This window comes from Cibotium barometz, chromosome 15 (genome assembly GCF_041138505.1).
Source record: "Cibotium barometz isolate CiBa-2024 chromosome 15, ASM4113850v1, whole genome shotgun sequence".
NCBI classification, from domain to species: Eukaryota; Viridiplantae; Streptophyta; class Polypodiopsida; order Cyatheales; family Cibotiaceae; genus Cibotium; species Cibotium barometz.
In genome coordinates, this window is record NC_141060.1 from 40663042 (window position 1) to 40686037 (window position 22996).

The 22996-nt window shown below is 41.3% G+C and overlaps 1 protein-coding gene across 4 annotated transcripts in view; it reads right to left on the minus strand.

Moving 5' to 3' along the window:
- Window positions 1-9467: 9467 nt before the first annotated feature.
- Window positions 9468-22996, minus strand: part of LOC147631304 (thiol-disulfide oxidoreductase LTO1-like) — a 48337-nt gene continuing 34808 nt past the window's right edge. For 2 of the 4 annotated variants that reach the window (XM_086809685.1, XM_086809686.1), the window contains exons 6-7: window positions 10963-11100; window positions 10362-10843 (exon numbers count right to left, since the gene is read on the minus strand). In XM_086809685.1, coding sequence (XP_086665811.1) covers window positions 10778-10843; window positions 10963-11100 — 204 coding nt within the window. In that variant the 3' untranslated portion in view covers window positions 10362-10777. Of the gene's footprint in view, window positions 10058-10199; window positions 10298-10361; window positions 10844-10962; window positions 11101-22996 lie in introns of those variants that run through there. The other 2 variants (XR_015267559.1, XR_015267560.1) reach the window with 2 other exon arrangements.

A 22996-nucleotide genomic window follows, 5' to 3' on the forward strand; every position in this document is an offset into this window, starting at 1 on the left:
CCCTACTTTTAGACCTCATTGGGAGGCTTATGGGATCACCTTTGACATTCAGAGAGCTTTTTGGCCAAGGTTGTGGCACTCGTACAAGGAAAGTAAGATTTCCTCTTTTATTTGGCTTTCTCTACATGGTGGATTTGAAATCTCCCTTCTTGTATTATTCATACTAAATAGAAGTCTCTTTTCTGGAAAAAAGAAAAAGGTCTTATTCAAGGTGGAAAAAGCTCAATCTCTCAAGTTTCCACTATGTTTTTTCCAAACTATCAACACTAGACAAAAGTACATAAAATTCATCCTTGTACCCATTTTTGGAGGGATAAAAAGGGAAAAAGAGGGCCTATTAAGCTAGGGTTTGGTAGCTAGTCCACTATGTTTTTTCCAAATTGCCAACACTACAGAAAATACAAAAAATGCATCTCTAGACCCTCTTTTGGAGGGGTAGTTGGAGGGGCAAAAGAGGGCATATTAAGCTAGAGTTTGGTATATGGCTAGTTCTTAGTAGACTTTTCAAGCTTGGATATTAAGATCTTGGTTTCTTATTATGTATAAAAAATTTATGAAGCCCTGAAATCACCTTTAGACAAGGGTTTACACAACCAACAATTACTTGCAAATTGCCACAATGTATGTTCACACATTTCATACATATTTGAATTCCCGCCTCTAGCTTAGGAGCATTTCACATTATGTATGGCCATGGGCCCAATGACGTAACAAAAGCTAGCTATAAGCTTCGTATATATGAGTAGAGATAGGCAATGGGCACCCACTTCAGTTGGGTGGTCGTGCAAAGCCCTTATATATATATATATATATATATATATATATATATATATATATATATACAACTTTTGATAATGTAAATGAGGAGAATCATTTACATTATCATAAGTGCAAAGCTTTCTTCTTCTCTTGTGCTCTTACCTTCTTGCTTGCTTGATTGTAGTGTGCATGCTTGTGTATGTGTGATTATAGTGTGTTATGATTTCTAGCTTGAGTGAGAGTGTGATTAAGTAAAAGTGGGGAGGAGAGGGATTCAAGATTTCTAGCTTAACCATTGCCTTCTGGAAGGATTACTTAGAGGATTAAAAGTAGAGGAAAATCTCAAACAAGAGGGATTGACATATCTCTTGGCCTCCTTTACCTCTCCAATTGGGACTTCCACAATCCACTGTAAGAGGTCTAACCACTATCACTATGGTTTCTTGCTAGAGCGCACGAAGATTCTTGACATGAAAAAAAGGTGCCACTGTCGGGAATCAAATTAGTCTAAGATGAGGGATCGAAGAAGAGCTATCTTCTATTAAAAAATCTTCTCTTTTTCTCTCTATCTTTCCCTTGGATGCAAATCCTTGATTGAATGTTAGGGAGATATGTTCTAAAGCAAGATTTGAGTGATTACATATGTTATTTGGGTGTTTGGGATTGAATGTTAGGGAGATATGTTCTAAAGCAAGATTTGAGTGATTACATATGTTATTTGGGTGTTTGGGATTGAATGTTAGGGAGATATGTTCTAAAGCAAGATTTGAGTGATTATGTATGTTATTTGGGTGTTTGGGACTGGATTTGTGTGATTAGAGTAAGCTTTCTTTCTAACCTTAATCTCTTTGTGTTTCTTATTGATTAATTTGTTCTATTCATTGTCTCATGGGAGTGATGCTCTCCTGTGTTTGATTGAGGTAGATTCTCTCCCCACTTGGTTGATTTCATCATTACCATCAGCATTAGTCTTATATTAACTAGGAAATTAGTGTACTTTAGTGTATTTTATATTTTTTAAACCAAGATTAGCTTAATTGAGGTATTAATCTTTGTAGTTATTTTTAGAAAAATTGAGTAGCTTAATTGAGGTATTAATCTTTGTAGTTATTTTCAAAAAAAATGAGTGTAAAATCATGATATTAGAGTATTACTAAAGACCCTTATCATATTAGAAAACCCAAAAAAAACATCAAGAAAGACTGTGAAAATTCAAAATTCTTAAAAAAACTATTTTTTGCTCTTTGGAATTTTTGGATTGTCGACTAGGATCCGGATCATGTAGCTTTTTGATCATTGAATCCGCTTCTAGATTTTTGACCATAGTTTAAAACTGGGTAATGAGGGACTATTAGTGGTAAATAGTCTTCATTTCAACACACTTGAGTTGTAAAAGAGGGGGCTGTGAAGGTACCAATAAAATATTCTCTTGAAAGAGAGTACCAATATGCTCTTGTAAGAGGGTATAAAGTGGTGTAAAGACCCTAAACCACCACCGTCTTTAATAGATAGTTGGATTGCCAAATCCCAAAATTTGGATCGCCGACCTCGTTGATCCCAATTGACGAGTCTGGATCGCTGATTCAACTCTAAGATCGTCTCATATTTTAGATCTCTAGTTATCCAAATTGCCTCTAAATTCAGATCGTGATCAAGCGATTTCAAATCCAAATCGTAGCCTATTTCTGATCGTCGATCCTAACCTCTAATCATCTGCGATCCATATTGTCGTCTCATTACTCAGATCATCGATCTAATTCTTAGATGGATTGTTCCACTTCCCAGGTCATCAAGTCTTTCGGATCGTTGATTTTCGTATCGCAGCTAGTTCGGGATCGTTTAGTATTTAGATTGCCTGTGATCTTGATCGCCCATTTGACACTCAGATTGACTAAAAGATCTCAGATTTGGATCGCCGATTTGACTCGATTTCCAAAAAGTAGAAAAAACAAGAAGAGATAAAAATTTACACTTGCATTGTTCATATGCATCTTGCACTTTTTTTATTCATTTTTCTGTGAGTTGTTGCCATTTCATTGTATTAAAAAAACATTGAAAAATATTCTTTCCAATAAAAATCATGAAAACCTATTTAATAAAAAAACTCATAAAAAGAACCCTCTACAAGTGATTATGGCACTGGATCAAGCGATTATGCATTTGCAATCAGTTTGAATCATTGCTTAGTCTTCTTTAACTCGACCTTCGAATACGAGACTTCGTCTCATGCTTCGACATTAGGAAGTGGTACTAGACCATGTGTAGAGTTGACCTCCCTAATTGTGCAAAACACAAGCTCGAAAGTAGACCAAGAATCCTACACAATGGAGGAGGGGATTAAAACAATATTGCGGAGCATAAATGTTGTAGAGCTTCCATGAGTGTGAATGGAGCCTAGTGAGCGCCAAGTATTCATAGGTAAATAAGGTCTAATCCATTTGCAATCAGGTTGAATAATTTCTGAGTCTTATTCTAAACCAACCTTTGAATACGAGACTTCGTCTCACGCTCTAATGTTAGGTAGTGGTACTGGACCACGTGTGGAGTTAACCTCCCTAATTGTGCTTGACACAAGTTCGGAAGAATACCAAGGGTCTTACATAACAAAGGAGACTAGATCAGTATTGTAGGGTATAAACCCTATATTGTGAGTGTGAATGGAGGCTAGTGAATGCTGGGCATTCATAGGTGAATTATCAAGAACGGTTGAAAGAGCTCAAGCAAATCGCCAAACTAGAGAGAGACGAGCCACTAGTGAAAATGCAAGAGAATAAGTTCAATCTTGAATAATCAATGAAACCTATGTGCTACAATGCTATGGTTATAATGAAATTGCAAACGTTCCAATCTACATTAACCATAACAGGGTGCTCTTGGAGCGATGGTCATTTATGACAATGCCAAGGTGGCGTAAAGTTCTTAGATAACCCAAAAGTTAGCGTCACTTTGCAAGATGGACATGAATTCTATATAGATCCATAGGGAAATATCTACATCCCCCTATACAAAAGTTATCGTACCTCATGCTACTTCATGAGTAGGGAAATATGTATATCCCCCTACACGAGACTCCTCCAATGTCCGATCGTATAGCATGCCAACTAGAACACAAGGACCTCATAGAATCCTTGCGAGCAAGGAAATATCTATATCCCCCTATACAAAAGTTATCGTACTCGTGCTGCTTCACGAGAAGGGAAATATGTATATCCCCCTACACAAGTCTCCTTGAGTGTTCGATCGTTTAGCGTGCTAACTGGAACACAAGGACCTCATAGAATCCTTGAGAATTCAAGAGCTCGACCTCCAAATGTAATAGATAGATTCTTCATGATGACAATTTGAGTCAATCAGGGCAATATAGGCTAGTAAGAGGATATACCCATGGCAACCTCTTTAGCTCACCATTGTACAAAGGGATGTGGAAGGAAACCACAAGTTCATGGACACACCCTTAGTCAGCAAGTGTTATCATCTGCCAGTGTGATCAAATGATGTATGTGGATGAGGATGGTAACACATTCAACCCAAGAACGGCCAATGAAGTGAGAAGGAAAGGTCTAGGAAGGGGGGAGTCTTCTGACCCAATATAGACCTAGAGCATAGAACTTTGAGATGCACCAATTGTTGACAACATTAATGCAAATAATAGTAGGAGCTTACCAACTAAGAGATCAATGCACCAAGGCAGTTCCCTTTGCATGCTTTCAAATGTCAAGGCCCTCACAGAGTGTCCTACTCCCTAATGAGTGCTAACCCAAAAGGCAATGAACGATTACTAACTCACTACTGTTGGATAGATGGCATATGAAGTACGGTATTGATCATTTGATTGGTGAGACTAACCTCTTAAGTTGACAAATCTAAATCCCCCCATGAGTAGTACATTGCCCACCATTGGGTTGGGTTATTGTTAGTGTGTCATGTCTATCGTCTTCCTTAGGCAAAAAAAAAAGGTAAAAGTAAGGATAGGCATCTAGCGTATGCATACAGCTATAGTAAACAATGATGGTGGGAAAGAAGGAAACCCCACAAGGCTTTTCTTGGACTTTGTAACAAGTGCAAGAAGTATAGCTAAACTTTATGTGTTAGATATAGGAGTAGGTAGGAACTTAATTTCCTATGAGACTTGGATCTCATTAGGCAAACCAATCCTTGGGCCTACGAAGGCATTAGTGCAAATTATTTCAGGATTATACAACAATAAATGTGAAAGTGTTGTAAAGCTTGATTTCCACATAAACTCATAACCCTTCCCAACCTTATCTAGAGCAAGGGCCCACAAGCCAAAAACCAAACCTAAGGAGGTGAAGCCCAAGCCAAAACCAAGGAGGAACTACAAAAGAAATAAAAAAATAGTTAAGGATACTCCAATCCCTGCTACCTCCACTTCACAACTTATCCCCAACAAAGAGCTGTATTAAGAGCTTACAAAAGAAAGGGCTCAAGAGCCAACAAGCCTAGACTCTATGACTCTATAGAGCACGAGCAAGCTAGGACTCTGCAGAGGCAATAGGTGCTAATGTTGAATAAAGGCTTGAACTATGTAGAATTGGTAAGTGTTAATGCTGAAAAAGACTAGTTAATCCTTGAAGTGGCAGTGAATTTGCCAAATTTAGTGTTGCAACACCATAGTCTTGCCCAGTACCTTCGTCTAGCCCTCGAGATGATATCTCTAATGTTCATATATCAAGAATATGCCTTGGATTAACCCCTTAGCCTCCACATATTTATAGAATTATGTTGTAAGTTGCCATCAATATATATGCAGCTAGTCAACATTCTAATCTTCAAAGGAGATATTTGCTTGGAGTAACCAGCATGACATTTACATTATTCAAAGGGTGCACCCTATTGTTGTGAATTACCAGACATGGTGCTCGATGTTGATGAACAATCAGTGGGCAAAGGCCTGAACAATAATAGTGAATGCAGATGAGTTTGTTGACCATGCTACCTTGGGAAATGAAGTAATGGATCATGTTGAAAGTTGGATACATGGAAGAAGACCTTACTCTCATGCGGGTGACATGTAAAGTCCTTCAAGAAAATCCATTGGGGCTGCTACATATATAACCCAATTAATGTTGTAGTTCTCTGCCATGAATTGTGGCCCAGATTGAAGAGCACAAAACAACAAATGCCTTCTGCTTTACATTGATGTAAGTTGTTTATCCCTCCTTCGATGAGACAGGACGGAAGGGGATCGAGTTCTTGGTTTCATTGATGAGCTTGATATAAGAAAGACTATTTTTGTAAGTATCATAAGTCAGGAGGACTAGGACGACCTGAACGCTTGAGGAAGGATGCAGAGGTTGTAAGCAAGGACACTCAAGAAGGAGACACGAAGCCGCCCTCTGGCACTCATTGAAGCACAACAAAAAGATGTCAAGGCATCCCATAGAGAGTTGAAATGGAACATGGAGAGAAGCCTCTAGATGTGGACTTTCCTAATCTTAATGCCTTTTGTTGATGAGACACCACAGTTTGCAGGAAGGCCAGAAGCCGTCGGAAGGAGGTAAGGTCATCCCGCCAAACCCTGATCAGAGAACCACACCACAATGGCTGTGTGATCCCTCCCAGGCTATTTCAATTGCCCTAACTTATTTTTTGAAGCAGAAGAGAGGCTGCCAAAGGATATCCCCAAGGTCAAGCCTTCAATAGTGCTAAAATAAAAAATGGCAGCTCCCCTATTTCGGGAAACCAAACTGTTGGGCAACATACTATGCTGCGCCTGTCAACAACTAATGAACCAATCCCATGTACATGCCACTGTGCAGGTGCATGAGGTGGAAAGAGTATGAGGCAAAAAAAGAAGATGAATCCTATGCTACTGAACTCGAATTTCGAATCTCTGTCCTTTAGCATGGTCCCTAACGGAGGAGTAGATGTGCGGGCTAATTGTGCAATTTATCATTTCCTATCAACAAGTCCCTGATGTCAAAATCTAAGTAACTATCAAGTTCCTAGATACAATCAAAATTTGTTCACAGGGCTAGGCCTTAAGTAATGATACTAGTATGATGAATCCCATGTGCAAGTCCTTACCTTTGACATCAACATCGAGCCCACATTCAAGCAAATAAATGTCTTTTGAATACGAGCCTTTGAAGAGATGTTCTCATTCGAGTTCATCATCTTGGTCTATAACTTTGTTTTCTTCTATCAATCACTCCAATCAACGATTAAAGGTGGATCAACACTTGCATATGATAAGGTTGTCCGTCCGAAAGATACCAACATCAACAAAACCCATTATTAACAGCTTCCAAGGATGAAAGTAGGTCTAGACAAGGGGGGTTGTTCACAAATTGCATACATCTAGAATCCCCAACTCTAGACTAGGAGCATTTCACATGTATGACCATGGGTCCAATGATGTAACAAAAGCCAGCCATAAGCTTTGTATCTATAAGTAGAGATAGGTAATGGCCACCTGCTTAAGTTGGGCGACCAAACAAAGCCCTTATGTATATGAATGGGGAGTATCTCAAGTATAAAGCTTTCTTCTTCTCTTGTACTTTGTCTTTTTGCTTGGTTGATTATAGTTTGCATGCTTGTGTGTGATTGGAGCATGTTGAGTGTGCATGCTTGCTAGCTTTAGTGAGAGTTTGATTGAGCAAGGTGGGCAGGAGAGTGGTTCAAGCTTTCTAGCTTAACCATTGCCTCTGAAAGGATTACTTAGATGATTAAGAGTAGAGGAAAGGCTTAAACAAGAGGGATTGACACACCTCTGGCCTCCTTTTCCTCTCCAATTGGGACTTCCACGATCCAAGACGAGAGGCTAACCACAATCAATATGGCTCCTTGCTAGAGAGTAAGAAGGTTCTTGACATGACAATGTATGTTCTTAAATCCTAGCTATCCATATCCTCCTCCAGCATCACTAATTAAGAGGAATTAAAGACCAAATATCACCTCAACAACATTATGGCACAAGTTATAATTCTTAAAAAGCTTACCGTTGGTTCAAGCCCTTGTGATTTTTTTTTGTTGAAGGAAACCATATTTTGTTATTTGGATTTATGATCGAAGAGATTTTAGGTCCAAAAGTGAACCTTTGATATAGTGAGCAAGATTAGGCTTATTGGTGGTGATTACATTTTGTGTTCGTAAAAGCGTCTGTGTTTCGCTCCACGTTACAAAATCCTTCACACTAGCGTGCGGAGAGGTCATCAACCAAAATTGGAATTTTAAGTGCTAGATCAAGGAGTTTTTCTATTCTCTTTTGCCATAATTGCCAATTGGAATTTGTTGTTGGTTCTTTCGATTATAAGATTCGTTAACAATGATTAGAAATTATAATTTGTTGACCCTTTGTGTATGGATTAGATCTTATTCCTCATCTCTGACGTAACATCAACCAACCAAATCAAGGATTGTAAATTATAATTTGTTGACCCTGGGTGAATGGATTAGATCGTATTCCTCATATCTAATGTAACATCGATCAACCAAATCGAGAAACATAACTAAATATTTATGGACCATCAACCATTTCAAAAATCGAAGTAGATGACCAAGGAGCTATCGATCCATTCTTTGTGTTGTTTATTAGTATGCTTGTGTTCTCTATCGATCTACTTTCTTAAAATTATAGCTTAGAAAGTTTTGTTTATTGATACTATGCATTAAATTTTAGTCCTCATGAAACCATACCATATCTTTAGACCTAATTAAATCTTTTACCAATTTCTCATCTAGACCTTACATACTTATCAATTAATTAAACAATGACTATGCATCAAAGACTTTACAAGATAGAAAAATTCTTTGATATCTATTAAACCCAAATCACGACTCTTTAGCAAAATTAGATTATCAAGTTGACCTAATTATTCAATATAAATAAATTTTTGACAAAATTTTCTATGATGAATATAAAATGTAAAGTAAACTCATGTCGTCGTTTAGTAAATGGAAAGTAGTATTATTGGAAAGCATGTACAATATTTTTGAAATTTTTGCATATTAGTCAATTGCATTATATATTATAGAGTACATTTTCTAGTATTACATACATATACCTAGATGAATCCAAGAACATGCCCAAAATCACCTTTTAGGAACGTGCATGTTATAACTATCTTAGACATCTAGACCTTTAATATTTCCAACAAATGATGAGACAACCAGAAGTATTAGTCGTTATTCTGTAGAGGATAGGTGTATTATCTTGGCTAACACTACAAAACATGTAAATTAGGAGTATCTATAGTTCATCTTACGTGTTTCAAAATCAAGGAGTCTATTGAGGTATGACAACGAGATTCTCATCAGTCTTTATCTAGAAAGTGCTCCATGATTAGAAGTGCATGTCTCTTTTTCTCACTAGCCTCCTTGCTCTTTTAAGTGCTCCTCTTCACAATTGACTTCCTAAACAAAAAGCTTAAGGCCTCATTATATTATTTACAGTTGTTAAACAAAAACAGGAAAAGAGCAAGCATCTCACACAAAGCAAGATAAGGAGAATCAAAGAAAACAACAAAGGCAAAATACAATGAGCACAATCTTTACTGCTTCAAGTTAAAGTAAGAATCCCCTGTATCTTTGTCTATTTGCCACTATACAATCCCATTCTTTGTGTACCTCTCCTACGTTTGAAAGATGAAATGGGTGAAAACCCCCGCAACACACTCCCAAGACCCTAAAGCTCCTTGCCCATACCCTTTTCTACCTTACAAACACACCTGATTTAAAATTCAAACCATTTAACCCCCTTTTCATCAAATGGACCCAATATTACAATGGAACTCATCTTCTAAGGTTGTATTAATTAAATGCCACGGCATTTAATTAATAGATATCAAATAATTTGTCTGAATATATATACATATCAAACAATTTGTCTGAATGTTACAATGGCATTTCTAGCTATACTCTCACCTAAACATACCAAATATGACAATAAATAAACACACAAATTTGACTTCCACTTCCCTTTACACAAAAGAAATCATGAAATATAATTATACATCACTAGAGAACTCTGTTCCAAGGCCTTAGGCAGCTTGTGATCTATATATGCCTGAGGTTTCCTACTGAACGCCATGGAGCAAAACATCTTCCATAACGCATTGAAGTTAGAACATGAGACGGTATCTATATTCAATACCTTCCCTATTCAGCACACAGTACAGATTAGACACCAACTCGTTTAATCACATTAAAACACCAACCCGTGAGAGACGAGAGAAGAATCTCAAATTTTAAGAGCCTGCCAATGGCCCAAAAAAGAAAGATCTAATCGGCTTGTGTGGCTTCACAGTCTAGAATGCATCAATTAACTCAGTTTCCCCTGGTAAGAGAGAGAGAGAGAGAGAGAGAGAGACAGACAGACAGACAGACAGACAGACAGACAGACCCTGATTTCGTTTTTTTTTTTTCAAAACCTTATTCAAAAAAGCATTAAAAATCATTAAAATACCACTAAGGCTTACCTTGATACAAAGCAGGCCAAAAAATCTAGATTGCCAAGGAACGGTGAGTAACCTGGATTTGCGGAAATCACATAAACTCCTTACATGTGTTTGTGGAGCTGCAAACATTACAAAAACTCTCCAAAACAAGCTTATAAATCCCACAATGCCAAACCCTTTTATTTTAATCAAATGCATTTGCATGTTAATGTGCTGACACAGAATGGAAGATCCATATAGCATCGACAAGAGAATGACTATTAATTTCCACTCTTGAGCTCAATGTTAATCATATGAATCCATTATTACAAACTAAGCATGTCTTCATGATGCTCAACACCAAAGACTGCACTATCCTGAGGGTATCTTCTTCTCATGTCACCAGAGCAGTTGAACCTAGTGGAAACTTTTAGTGTTTAATGTCCAGGTTCCCTAATGACCCACCTCTTCCATGCGTCTTTCATATAATACTCTCGGTGAACCGCCTTGATCATAATCCGCACAAAAGATAGACAAATAGAACACTTTGACTATTCCTTTTTATGGACAAACAAGTTCCAGCAAGTCCCAGACTCATACCTTACGCAGATTAAGTCATTTCAGTTAAGACCATCAAACCCAGCTGCACGAGCAAGTTCTGAGAGCTCTTGCTCACCAGATAGCACCTACAAAGCGAATTAAACAACTGCTTAAGCTTTCATGTCTAGATCATAGCTATAATTGCACATCTTGCTATGATGCTTCTATGCACATGTCCACACACACCCACACACACACTGCTTACTTCTCCTTTGATGATCCAAGTTGGAAAACCTTGAATATTTGCTGCATCACAAGCTTTTGCAATTTTCACTCCTCGCCTGTACCCTTCAGGATAGCACTCCACATAATCCAAATATTTCACTGCTTCCCGTCCAAACATCTGCAACAAAACTATGTGGTTATTTCTCTTGAATCCAACTGATCCAGGTCTTAGAAGTTGCTCTGGATTGAAACAAAGAGCCTCAATGGGCAAATTGTGATGAAAAAGAGAAATTCAAAAGCCATGCAAACTTGATGCATGAATACCATTCGTATGATAGTGCACTGCTGAAAGAAATGGTTATGTAGAGTGATCAACAAGGGCAAACTCACCATAGCTTCTGGACTAACATATTTATAAAAGGATTTGAATAAAATAATTGAATCTCTTAAATGTCCCTCAAGTAATGATTAACAATAATCCTAGACTTTTTAATTAAACACTAATCCTGTAGTTGAGCCAAAAACTTGGCATGTCACCATTTGGCCGTCCAGGTGGAGACACTGGAATGACCTCTGTGCTTTGAGCCTTTGAGCTCTGGATTTGACTCCTGTGGTGGCTACGACTTATGTCCTGAGCCTGGAATCTAGACACATGATTCTTGTAGGCATGGGGACTTTTTATATATATACCTAGATGAATCCAGGAACATGCCCAAATTCACCTTTTAGGAACGTGCATGTTATATACTCATGGTAGTCAACCCACAAGACTATATAACTATCAACTCCATTATGCATAGTATGGACTAGATACTACGACATCCCCACTAACGTCATCAGTGCCCAATAGTGGGTGTAGAACTCTGTATCAAGATATGCTCTCACACACGCACTCCACACACACACACACATAAGAGCATATATTCACACAAAGCCCACAAGCTACAAGAATGGGAAATTGTTCTTTACAGATTGTCCACTGCATTTTAGGTTTGCATGTCTGGCAGATGTTCACATGATCTGTTTGGTTTGCCTACTTGGCCTGTGTCCCCCAATACACGGGATAGGGATGCTTGCAATGAACCGTGTGTGTATAACTGACTTCTGGCAGGTTTGAACTTTGTGGCTGAGTGAACGAGTGGTAAGTGCGGTTTCTCCTTTGGAATATGTTTATAAACTTTATATGTTATACTTGCCTTGCAGGTTCACATATATATTTTTTTAAACGGCAGGCATTTCTTTAATAAAGATGGGTCTTTTACTTTGTGGCCGGCCAAATGGACAAAATGGACATCCCCACATGGCCACCTTGCCCAATGGGGGTAAGCATTGCCCAGTGGGTGGGCTAACCCACACGTGGCCAAAGAAAGAGCATGGCCAACCATCTCTCTCTCAATCCGGAAAGGAAAAATCAAACATCGATTCTCTTCTTAGTCGCCTGCTGCCCTTCCATACACGCATTTGCTGATCCATACCCTGTACTGCTGTCGCCTATCATTCCATACATCTGCTCCCAGTCCGTACACTGCTTATGTACCGGCTGCTGAAACTGACATCAGCATACCCGACTGTACCAGCAGGTGTTGCTGTGCGCTGGCATCTCCACTGTAACCTCTGTACTGTACAGGTGAGACAGTACCTTGTCATCATTGCTAGCCTCAGTTTCATACAGGCGATGTCATTACTGCTGTAGTTGACTGAATGGATCTGCTCCACCCAGTTGCTGACCTGTTGTACCCCTCAGTTGTACCATCTGTACAGTCCCATAGAGGCTTGCAAGTTGCCAGTAGTACCTTGTTATCATTGATGGCTTCAGTGCAGTGTAATCTCTGCTTTCTTCATTCTGCCTGTTGCTGCTGGCTGTACTTTAGTGCTGCTGACGACATCCTTGTACTAGCTGCTGCCTTCAGTGTGGGTACCATCCGGTGGGTTAACACATTGGAGAAACCTGTACGCATTGCTTCCATTCACTTCTTGTTTCCAGTGACAGTGAGAGAGAGAGAGAGAGAGAGAGAGAGAGAGAGAGAGAGAGAGAGAATGAAATGAAATGAAATGAAATGTTATATTAACGTCTTCAAAAGGCCATAATGACCTATGAGACCAAAAAGTTACATCATGGTGGATCTGATACAATGTCTGGATAAAAAACCAGAAAATGAAAAATAAAGATGATACTACTGGCACCTAGAAAATGAAACTGGAATTGGAAGGTAAACAAAAACCCTTATAGGGTGTGAATATAGTGAGAGGGGGGGGGGGGGGGGGGGGGGGGGGGTGGTTTACGCTATGGAGGTGAGTGGAGTACAGTGAGGGGATACAATATCATGTGGGACGGGGGGAGGTGCCTCCATCTCATAATATGTGCCACATCGGACACTCGCGGATCTCCTCAATATCCTCTGTGGTCAGCACCCTGACTGGGTGTGCCGCATGTCTCGCAAGAATAATCCGAATCCGCCGCTGCAACCTCCGTCTATGCTGGGATGCCCTCCTTCTAGGACTAAAGAAGTCTGTAATGTGCCTCTGGGTCTGGCTCTCTGTGCGCCTAAGCAAGCTATCTCTAAATCTCCGCAGCTCATGCAATAACAATCCCAAACACCTCTGGTCTTGGTACCCCATGACTCTGGAAAGTGGTCCAAAACCCTCTCTGAATAAACAGTGGAAACGACCACGTATCTCATGGTATGCAGTACAATGGCATATATAATGCAGCTCTATCTCTGGCTCCCCATGGCATACTCGACATATCCTGGCCTCAGCTGGTATACCTCTATATCAGCCAATCTCAATCTCAAGCTGGTGTGAGGATGTGCAAATCTAACCAATCGCACATCGTACTGCATGAGACAAGTGTACATCCATGTAACTGGGTCTGATCACAAAACCATCTACTGTGAACTGAAGAAAATGCTCTCTGTAGAAAGCCATCTTCGTGCCCAGCTCCCCAGTCAGTTGTATCCATGTCCTCCTAATGTCCAGCTGAACTAAATCCTGACGGATGAGTTTGGTAATCTCTGTCCGTGTGAGAGTGAGAGAGGGTGCCTCCAGAGAATATTGGAAGGAAGGCAATCTAGAGAATATTGGAAGGAAGGCAATCTGTCCATGCTAAAACCATGTGCCTGGAACCAAGATGTCATCTGTCCATACCAACTGTTGGGGTAAAGGCATTATGCCCACCCTAATAGTGTGTACTAGCCCATAAGTTTTATAGTACATAGTACACTTAGTACTTTTAATGTACTAAGTGCACTATGTGTACTAGAGCAAATATACATGTGTGATAGGGGAGTCACACACTCATACTATGAGTTGACTTATCCCCACATATGTCTCTCTCTCTCTTTCTCCCTTCTTCTCTGTGTATGTCTCCCACATGAAACCCTAACTCTCTCCCTTCAACTGGTATCAAAGCCATTGCATAGTCGCTGAAGCTACTGCTTCTCCAGCAGCCCGCATCGCCTGCAGCTTTCACTCCTATTTGCTGAGATCGTCAGGCTCACGACCAACGTGCGTAGATGCCACAAGCGAGCCTTTGATGGTAACCAGCAGCACTGCACCACCACTGCCTATGCGCTGCGTAAGACTGGCCAGTGGTCGGCCAAGAGGCAAGGGACCGACGAGAGGAAGAGCAAACCGCCATGGACGTTGGTCAGTAGCAGGAGTAGTAGAACTCAGAGTGGTCTAGGGCTGGGGCAGCCGTGAAGAGACGACAGGCTGTGGAGAGTCTGTGAGCATTCGCATTCACAACGGGCGGCGCTCAGCCAACTTTGAGGCCTATGTGGCAGGAGCTTAGCGCGCAGCTGGAGGAGTCGGGCGCCGTGCGGCAGAGGCTCCGTTCCATCGTCGCCAACCTTGATAGCGCAACTCCTCCTCATCCGCCTCTGTGTTGTCAAGTCCAATAGATGCACGTCTCTTGCCACAGGTAGCGTTGGACTCGTCCATCGCCAGGATACCCCGCCCACGAGTGTTGCCGTGTGTGGGTCTGATTCGCCACTACCTACCAGCTCATAGCCAGCCCCCCTAATCAGCACTGCCTGTCTACGCCAACCTGCACCAGTTCCTGCCCACCTATCTACGCCAACTTCACATGCCTGACAATCAGCAGCATCAGCTTCTTCACAAGTCAGCAAATACGAAGCCCAACATCAATTTTCTGCAGTTGACGACCTGTAACAACACTACTCGACACCTGCTCAAGATACTGTACCTGCAATTGCAAAAGAAATCAGAAATTGTCTGAGGTATTTTGCTTCAATTTTTTTGGGATTTTGCATGTCCATTTTTCATCAATTGAGCAGGTACAGGTCCAAATTGCTCAGATTTGAGCACAATTGGCAACAATTGGGTGACATTGGTCACATTCCGGGTCAATTTGCAGGAAATTGGACGTCGAAATTTGGGGCTTTTGATGTAATTGTGCCATTGGGCATTCATACATGCTGTATGATGTGAGAAATCTCACATTTGGGGCAAAATTGCAAGAAATTGGAGTGCAAATCAAAGGGCTTTTGTGCCAATTGGATTGATTTGCATGTAGGCACTGGCATTTGATGCTTTGGGCAATGTGTTGATGCCTGTCAAGCACTCAATGTGCCTGTGAATCAAGGGGCTTTTATGTATTGGATGTACATGTGGCCACGGGGAAGCATTGTGATGACTCTGGATGCCTTCATGTGCATTAATGTACCATTCATGATCAGAAATTGATCTTGAATCAAGGGGTTTTTCAAGATTTTGTGCTTGTTGAGCTTGGCAAAGCAGCACGGAAGACTTTTATGCCTTGAACCCTCAGAAATCCACTTGCAGTCAAGGGGCTTTTGCTCAATTTCTGTCCGGGACTGTTGTATGCAGTGGTGAGGACTATCAAGGTCTAATTTTCACTCATTTGGACAGCCACGAGAGCATTTATTGCTACTATACTTGCTGGTACGGATTCGGTACAACTTTGTACAAGTTTTGGCATGGCTGTACATTCATTTGAGTGAGGAAAAGGCTCATTTTCAGCTGCTGTACTTGCCGGTACAAATTTGGTACATCATTGGTGAGCACTTAGTACTGTTGTACAGTACTTTGGAAGGGGAACACAGCACATCTAAGGTGCTGTCATAAATCTGCAGCAACCAGATTTTGGTGATTTTATCACATTGAGTGGGAGGAGAGCTGCATTCGTGCTTCCGCAGTGGGAGATAAACTTTGGGAGAACAACTGTGAGCACTTTGTGTGCTTTGGTGCAGTGTTTGCACATCTTGCAGGGAGTCAGGCATTGACTGTGACAGGTTGCATATTGCTGTGGCAACCACAGGTGAGAGCTCTTCATTGCTTCACATCAAGAAGCTTGAAGGCTCACATAATTATGACATTTGGCAAACCCAATGCTATAATGTGTTGCTCCAGAAAAAGCAGCACAAGCCCATCAAAGAAAGGGGTGTAATGCCCGCTTCTCTTACTGCTGAAGAATGGGAAGATATGAATGAGCTAGCAAGATCCACCATCATGTTGTCTGTGTCAGAAACTTTACTTTTCAGCATACGTGAAGAGAAGACAGCTTGGGGAATGTGGCAAAGATTGCAGGACTTGTATGCCCAGCAAAGTGCCTCAAGCAAAGTGTATTGGTTGAAGAAACTCATAGGTCTTCAAATGAAGGAAGGGGCGTCTATGACAGCCCATCTAAATGAGTTTAATGGTGTTGTCAGCCAGGTCATCAATCAAAAGTTGGCAATGGACGATGAGTTCAAAGCCACCTTTCTCGTATGCACTTTGCCAGAGAGTTGGGACACATTCAGGACAGCCACTGGCAATTCAAACGCTATGCTGTCATATGCAGATGTGGAGGGTGCTCTCCTTCAAGAGGAACGGGGAAGGAGCAGGTCCCGCTCCAAAAAGGACTTGGAATGCCATTATTGTGGCAAGAAGGGACATCTCAAAAAGCAATGCTACAAATGGAAGAATGATCAAAAGGAAAAAGGCAAAGGCAAAGACAAAGACAAAGATGAAGCCAAAGATGCAAAGCCAAAGGGCAAAAGTGGAGTCAAGATTGAAGAAGTCAATGTGTCACATGCAGGTGACAGTGAGGATGAAGTCCTATTCACGTCTTCACTTGATGCCCATTCACTCCTTGCAGGAGATGGTCATGGTATGCACTCATGGATCATTGATTCAGGTGCCTCCTTTCATGTCACAGGTTGTAGAGACTCGTTTGTCAGGTATACTGCTGGCAGTGAAGGAGTAGTTTATTTGGGTGACAACCATGCATGCCAGATTCTTGGCAGAGATGATGTGAGGCTTGTGTTTTCAGATGGCTCACAGCTTATGCTCCATGATGTCAGGCATGTGCCTGAGATCAAGAAGAACCTGCTTTCTACTGGACAGCTTGATGATGCTGATTATGTTACCACATTTGGTCGTGGAAAGTGGAAGATTAGTAAGGGCTCACTGATTGTTGCCAGAGGCTCTAAGGTGGACACTCTTTACTTCATGCATGCTAATGTTTGTCACCATGCTAATGTAAATGCAACCGAGCTGTCGGAAATCTCTATGTAGCATAGCCGGTTGGGACACATGAGTGTCAAAGGAATGGAGCAATTGTCTCGTTTTGGTTACTTGCCTTCTCTAAAGTTCTCAAGTTTTCAGTTTTGTGAGCATTGTATATATGGCAGGCAACTCCAGTGCCCCCACAAGAAAGCTCTTGGACAAAAAGATGCTCAGTTAGAGCTTGTGCATACAGATGTATGTGAGATGCCTCAGCTTTCTTTGGGAGGGGCAAAATATTTTGTGTCTTTTATTGATGATGCCACACGCAAGGTGTGGGTTTATCCTCTTCGTTTGAAGAGTGATACATTCTCAGTGTTTGAGAAGTTTGTTGCTCATGTTGAGAATCAAATTGGCAAAACACTGAAGGCTTTGTGTTCCGACAATGGTGGAGAGTATATGTCCAAACAGTTTCAGGACTTTTGTGATGCTAAAGGCATCAAGAGGGAGCTCTCTACTGCTTATGATCCTCCACAAAACGGGACAGCAGAGAGGATGAACAGGACCATTCTGGAGAAGGTCCGTTCTATGTTGTCACATGCTGCGTTACCTCATGGTTTTTGGGCTGAAGCTGTTATGACATCCATTCATCTTATAAACAGGTCACCTAACACGAGGCTTGGTGGGAAAGTGCCAGAGGAAGTATGGACAGGGAAGCCTCCGTCATAGAAGCACTTGAGAGTGTTTGGTTGCATTGCGTACGTGCACATACGCAGGGAAATACGCACCAAACTTGATCCTAAGTCTCACAAATGCATATTCCTAGGATATGGTGACAGAGGTGAAATGGGGTATAGACTTTGGGATCCAGTGAATAGAAAGATTATACGCAGCAATGATGTCATTTTTGATGAAACATGCATGTATAAGGAGCCTGCAAGGCAACAGGAGCCTAGCAAAGTCATCTTTGATGATGATGGACATCATGGACAACAACCAAGGGCTGTAAATCAGCCATTACAGCATCAAAACCAGCCCTTAAATGTTGCTGAAAATGGTCCAAATGGACAGCCAGAGATGGCAGAAGATATCCCTATGGATATCCCACAGTTAGAGGAGATACCGGGCAATATCTTACAACCTTATGGCATGGAACAGGAGCCACCAATAGGTGATATGCAGGCTGGACAGCAACCTGCAAATGATGGTCATTGGGTACGGAGGTCCACAAGACCCTCCAGACCCCCTGACAGGTTTGTTCCAGGGGTTGACTACTTGATGCTCACTGACTGTGGGGAGCCCTCATGTTATAAGGAGGCTTTACAGAGGGCAGACAAGGCTCTTTGGGAGCGTGCTATGAAGTCAGAGATGGATTCTCTACACAAAAATGGAACATGGAATTTGGTGCATTTGCCTACAGGCAAGAAGGTTTTGCCATGCAAGTGGGTTTACAGGCTCAAAGTTGCACCTGATGCAAAGCCAAGGTACAAAGCCAGGTTAGTGGCTAAGGACTTCAAGCAGGAATATGATGTAGGCTTTGATGAGATCTTCTCTCCAGTGGTTAAAATGACCACACTTAGAGCTGTATTAGCTTTGGTTGCTGATGATGATCAGGATTTGATTCAGATGAATGTGAAGACTGCTTTTCTTCACGGTGATCTCCATGAGGAGATATATATGCAACAGCCAGAGGGTTATGCAGTGAATGGCAAGGAGAAGCTTGTATGCAAGCTGAAAAAGAGTCTTTATGGACTCAAACAGGCACCAAGGGAATGGTATCATAAATTTGATACATTCATGAAATCCCAGGATTTCAAGAGGAGTAACATAGATCACTGCTTATACACCAAGAAAGCTTTGGATGGCAGTCTATTGATCCTCATCTTGTATGTTGATGATATGTTGATTGCCGGGAAATCTCGTAAAGAGATGGATGCCTTGAAGAAAAGGCTGCATCAGACCTTTGATATGAAGGATTTGGGTGATGCAAATCACATTTTGGGTATGCGGATACTTCGGGACAGAAATCAGCATGTGTTGTATTTGTCTCAGAAGGAATACATTGGCAAAGTTTTGCAGAGGTTCAATATGGACGGGGGGAAGAAGACTAGTACTCCTTTGCCTCCATATGTGAAACTCAGTGCTATGGACAGCCCACAGTCAAACAGTGGCAAGGCTGATATGGCCAAGATTCCGTATGCTTCAGCTTGTGGCAGTCTCATGTATGCCATGGTTGCTACCAGGCCGGACATTGCATTTGCAGTGGGAGTGGTTTCTAGATACATGGCCAATCCTGGCAAGAAGCATTGGGAAGCAGTGAAAGGTTTCATGAGATACCTTGCATTTGCTTTGGCAAACAGGATGCATTAGTGCATGGTTACACGGATTAGGATTATGCCGGTCATCCAGATAACCGGAAGTCTACTACCGGTTATGCGTTTACATTCATAGGAGGTGCTGTGTCATGGATATCCAAGATGCAGAAGTGCACTGCCTTATCTACTACAGAGGCCGAGTATATTGCAGCCACAGAGGCTTGCAAGGAGGCATTATGGCTATCTCGGTTAGTGGTTGATTTGGGTTATACAGGGGATATTCCATTGTTGCATTGTGACAGTCAGAGTGCCATCCAGTTGGCAAAGAACCCTGTCTTTCATGCAAAGACGAAGCATGTGGATGTGAAGTATCACTTCATCAGAGAGGTGATAGAGAACAAGCAAATTCAGCTTGTTAAAATTCATACGGATGACAACCCGGCTAATCTGTTGACAAAGAGTTTGCCTCCAGAGCGGTTTGCTCATTGCAGACACTTGATGGGCATTGGATGAGGCCAGCTTCAGCCTTGATATGGCCTTGTATATTATCATGTACATGCTGATTTTTCTTTTCTTTCATTTAAGGGCACTTTGCCTTTAAGTGGGAGGTTGTTGGGGTAAAGGCATTATGCCCACCCTTATAGTGTGTACTAGCCCATAAGTTTTTTAGTACATAGTACACTTATTACTTTTAATGTACTAAGTGCACTATGTGTACTAAAGCAAATATACATGTGTGATAGGGGAGTCACACACTCATACTATGAGTTGACTTATCCCCACATGTCTCTCTCTCTCTTTCTCCCTTCTTCTCTGTGTATGTCTCCCACATGAAACCCTAACTCTCTCCCTTCACCAACAAGCCGTGAGAGAGAGAGAACTCTGGGTCCATTTCAAGAGGGGTTCCCCTCGTCATTGGCTGGCCTCAACTTGTACCTACAAAGACTTGTAGTGAACACTCCAGTTGCCAACCGTGTGCAAGCGTTCCGGTCTGTTGTTGCTGCTCGGTCCTTGCCTGGCAAGCTTTGCTCAGAGGCCAGTGGAGGGCAGTATGGGTTTGGCGTAACACTACAGCCTGGTCAACACCAGGCTGTTCATAGGAGGCAAATCTCGAGTCTACATCGACACTAAGCCCTTCTTGTTAGGTACCAGTTTTCATTTCATTTGTATTGGAAATCTGGCACACCGTGCCCGTGAAGCGTATACTAGCAGTTACTCCTTAATAATACTTCTTCTTCTTCTTCTTTTGGGGGGAGGGAGGGGGGCGGGGCGGGGGGCATTCCAGCCCTACTGCATGCCATTTCAGTTACAGTTTTGTATATTTTCTTTGTGATGTGGCTATGTTGTCTTGTTTAATGGTATAAATAGTTGTGGTGTGTCGAGATTGTGCGAAATTGGAGTGTACGTACCTTGAAAACAAGCATATAATTAGAGTTTCATGCATATATAGTTGATTTTTTAACTTTTTTCATCTTTGAAAAATATCAAGCCTAACTTTTTGTTTTGGTAATACCACCTCACCAATCTTTTTCGGTAAGATCCTCAGTACCTAGGGGCTAACTTCTCAACCTTCCCTGTCCGTAACGTCTCAGAACTCTTGGATACTCTCAAAAGCCAGATGTCAGCTCTCTTGGAACAAGGCAACCCCTATCATGTAATCATTCGCATCAATCTCAAGGACCAAAACAGGTGATTCCTTAAGCTTGGGAGTACAGAAAGCCTCGTCAAGTTTCTCGTTCCAAGTGATAGGACTATTGGACCCTTTGAGAACGTTCATAAAAGAAACAATGAGTTTCGAATTATTCTTTTATGCATACCTCTATGCATGAAATTCAATTATGCTAAAAGTAACACTTTTATAATAAAATATTTATTATAAAAACTTGACATTAATCAATTAACCATTCACCTAGGATAGAGAATGGTTGGTTTTGTTAGAAAAGAGAGGGAAATACCTTTTTGTAATGAGGTATAACATTTTTAGAGAAAACATAAAACATAAGAACCATTAAAGCCATAAAAATCATAAAATAAGTGAAAAGAAGAATCACCAACTTACAAATGACTTTGGAAGCTTTCCTTTGGCTTGATGGTTTGAGGGTTCAACTCTTGTTTGGACAAGAGTGGCCAACCAATCTTTGGAAGAGGAAAATGTCAAAAACTAATGAATTATTAATAAATTCATAGTTCTTGGCCTAGCACCTTTTGGATCCGCTCACAACCAATCTCTGGAAATCCGATGACCTAGGTATATGAGTTCCTTGCAAAAGAACTCACTTAGAGAAGTCATTCTCATCTTAGAATCCTAGGGACAAGGCATGAAGGGATAGGGGACACAGTGGAACAGATGCACAGATCTTCGTCAAATTTGGAGACCGGGCAGGTTTTCAGTGGGAAGGATGACAAGTTTGGGAGTCCACAAGGAGACAAAGGGATGATGATAGTCATTCTAGGTCAAAGGTTGGAATCCCGTCATCAAGTTTAGCAGAGGGGCATGTCATGTGCAAGACATGCATGCTCATTCCAAGAGCTAATCTCTGATAGGCAGTAGGAAACAACAAAAGGTTAGGGCATGAGCCAGGCTCAGTTGGGTGCAGGAGAACCCCGGAATGGAACAAAAGCGTGTCGGCTGCAGCTGCTATTGCTGGCCGACACAGATGACAAGTTAGGTAGAATAAATTTGTAAACGACAGTAGGTCGGTCAGTTCCCTTGCATAAGATGAGCCTATAAAGGGCGGTGCCAAGTTCATTGTCAATTCATTCAGTCCCTAGTGGGCTGAGCCAGTAGACTAGGCATAGATTAGGTGTTTTCCACCTTTTGAGGGACAGCCAAAGGTTTGCCAAGATGTACACCTTTTTGTACTATATGAATATACTAAAACTCAGCTATCTCTCTCTCTTCTCTCCATCTCTTGCTTGCATTTTGCATCAGGTTGTTCCAAGATGGTGTTTAGGGCTGAAAGAAGACTCCCAAAGCTTCCGCATGTAACAATAGACCAAAATATATCTAAAAATATACCACAACGAATCATAGCAAATAAGCTCGAAAGAGAGCATTCATCAGCTGTTGAAAAGTACAAGAGCATTCGTCATGAGCCCAAAAGGTAACACGAGAAACTGGCCATACCACGTACGGAATCTTGTCTTAAAGACATCTTCCTTAGCTATTCGTATCTAGTGATAACCAGTACGCAGTTGAATCTTCATAAAATAGGCAACACCCTACAACCTCTCTTAAATCATCCACTCTAGGAAAGGATACCTATTCTTTATAACTTTGTATGTCCCATC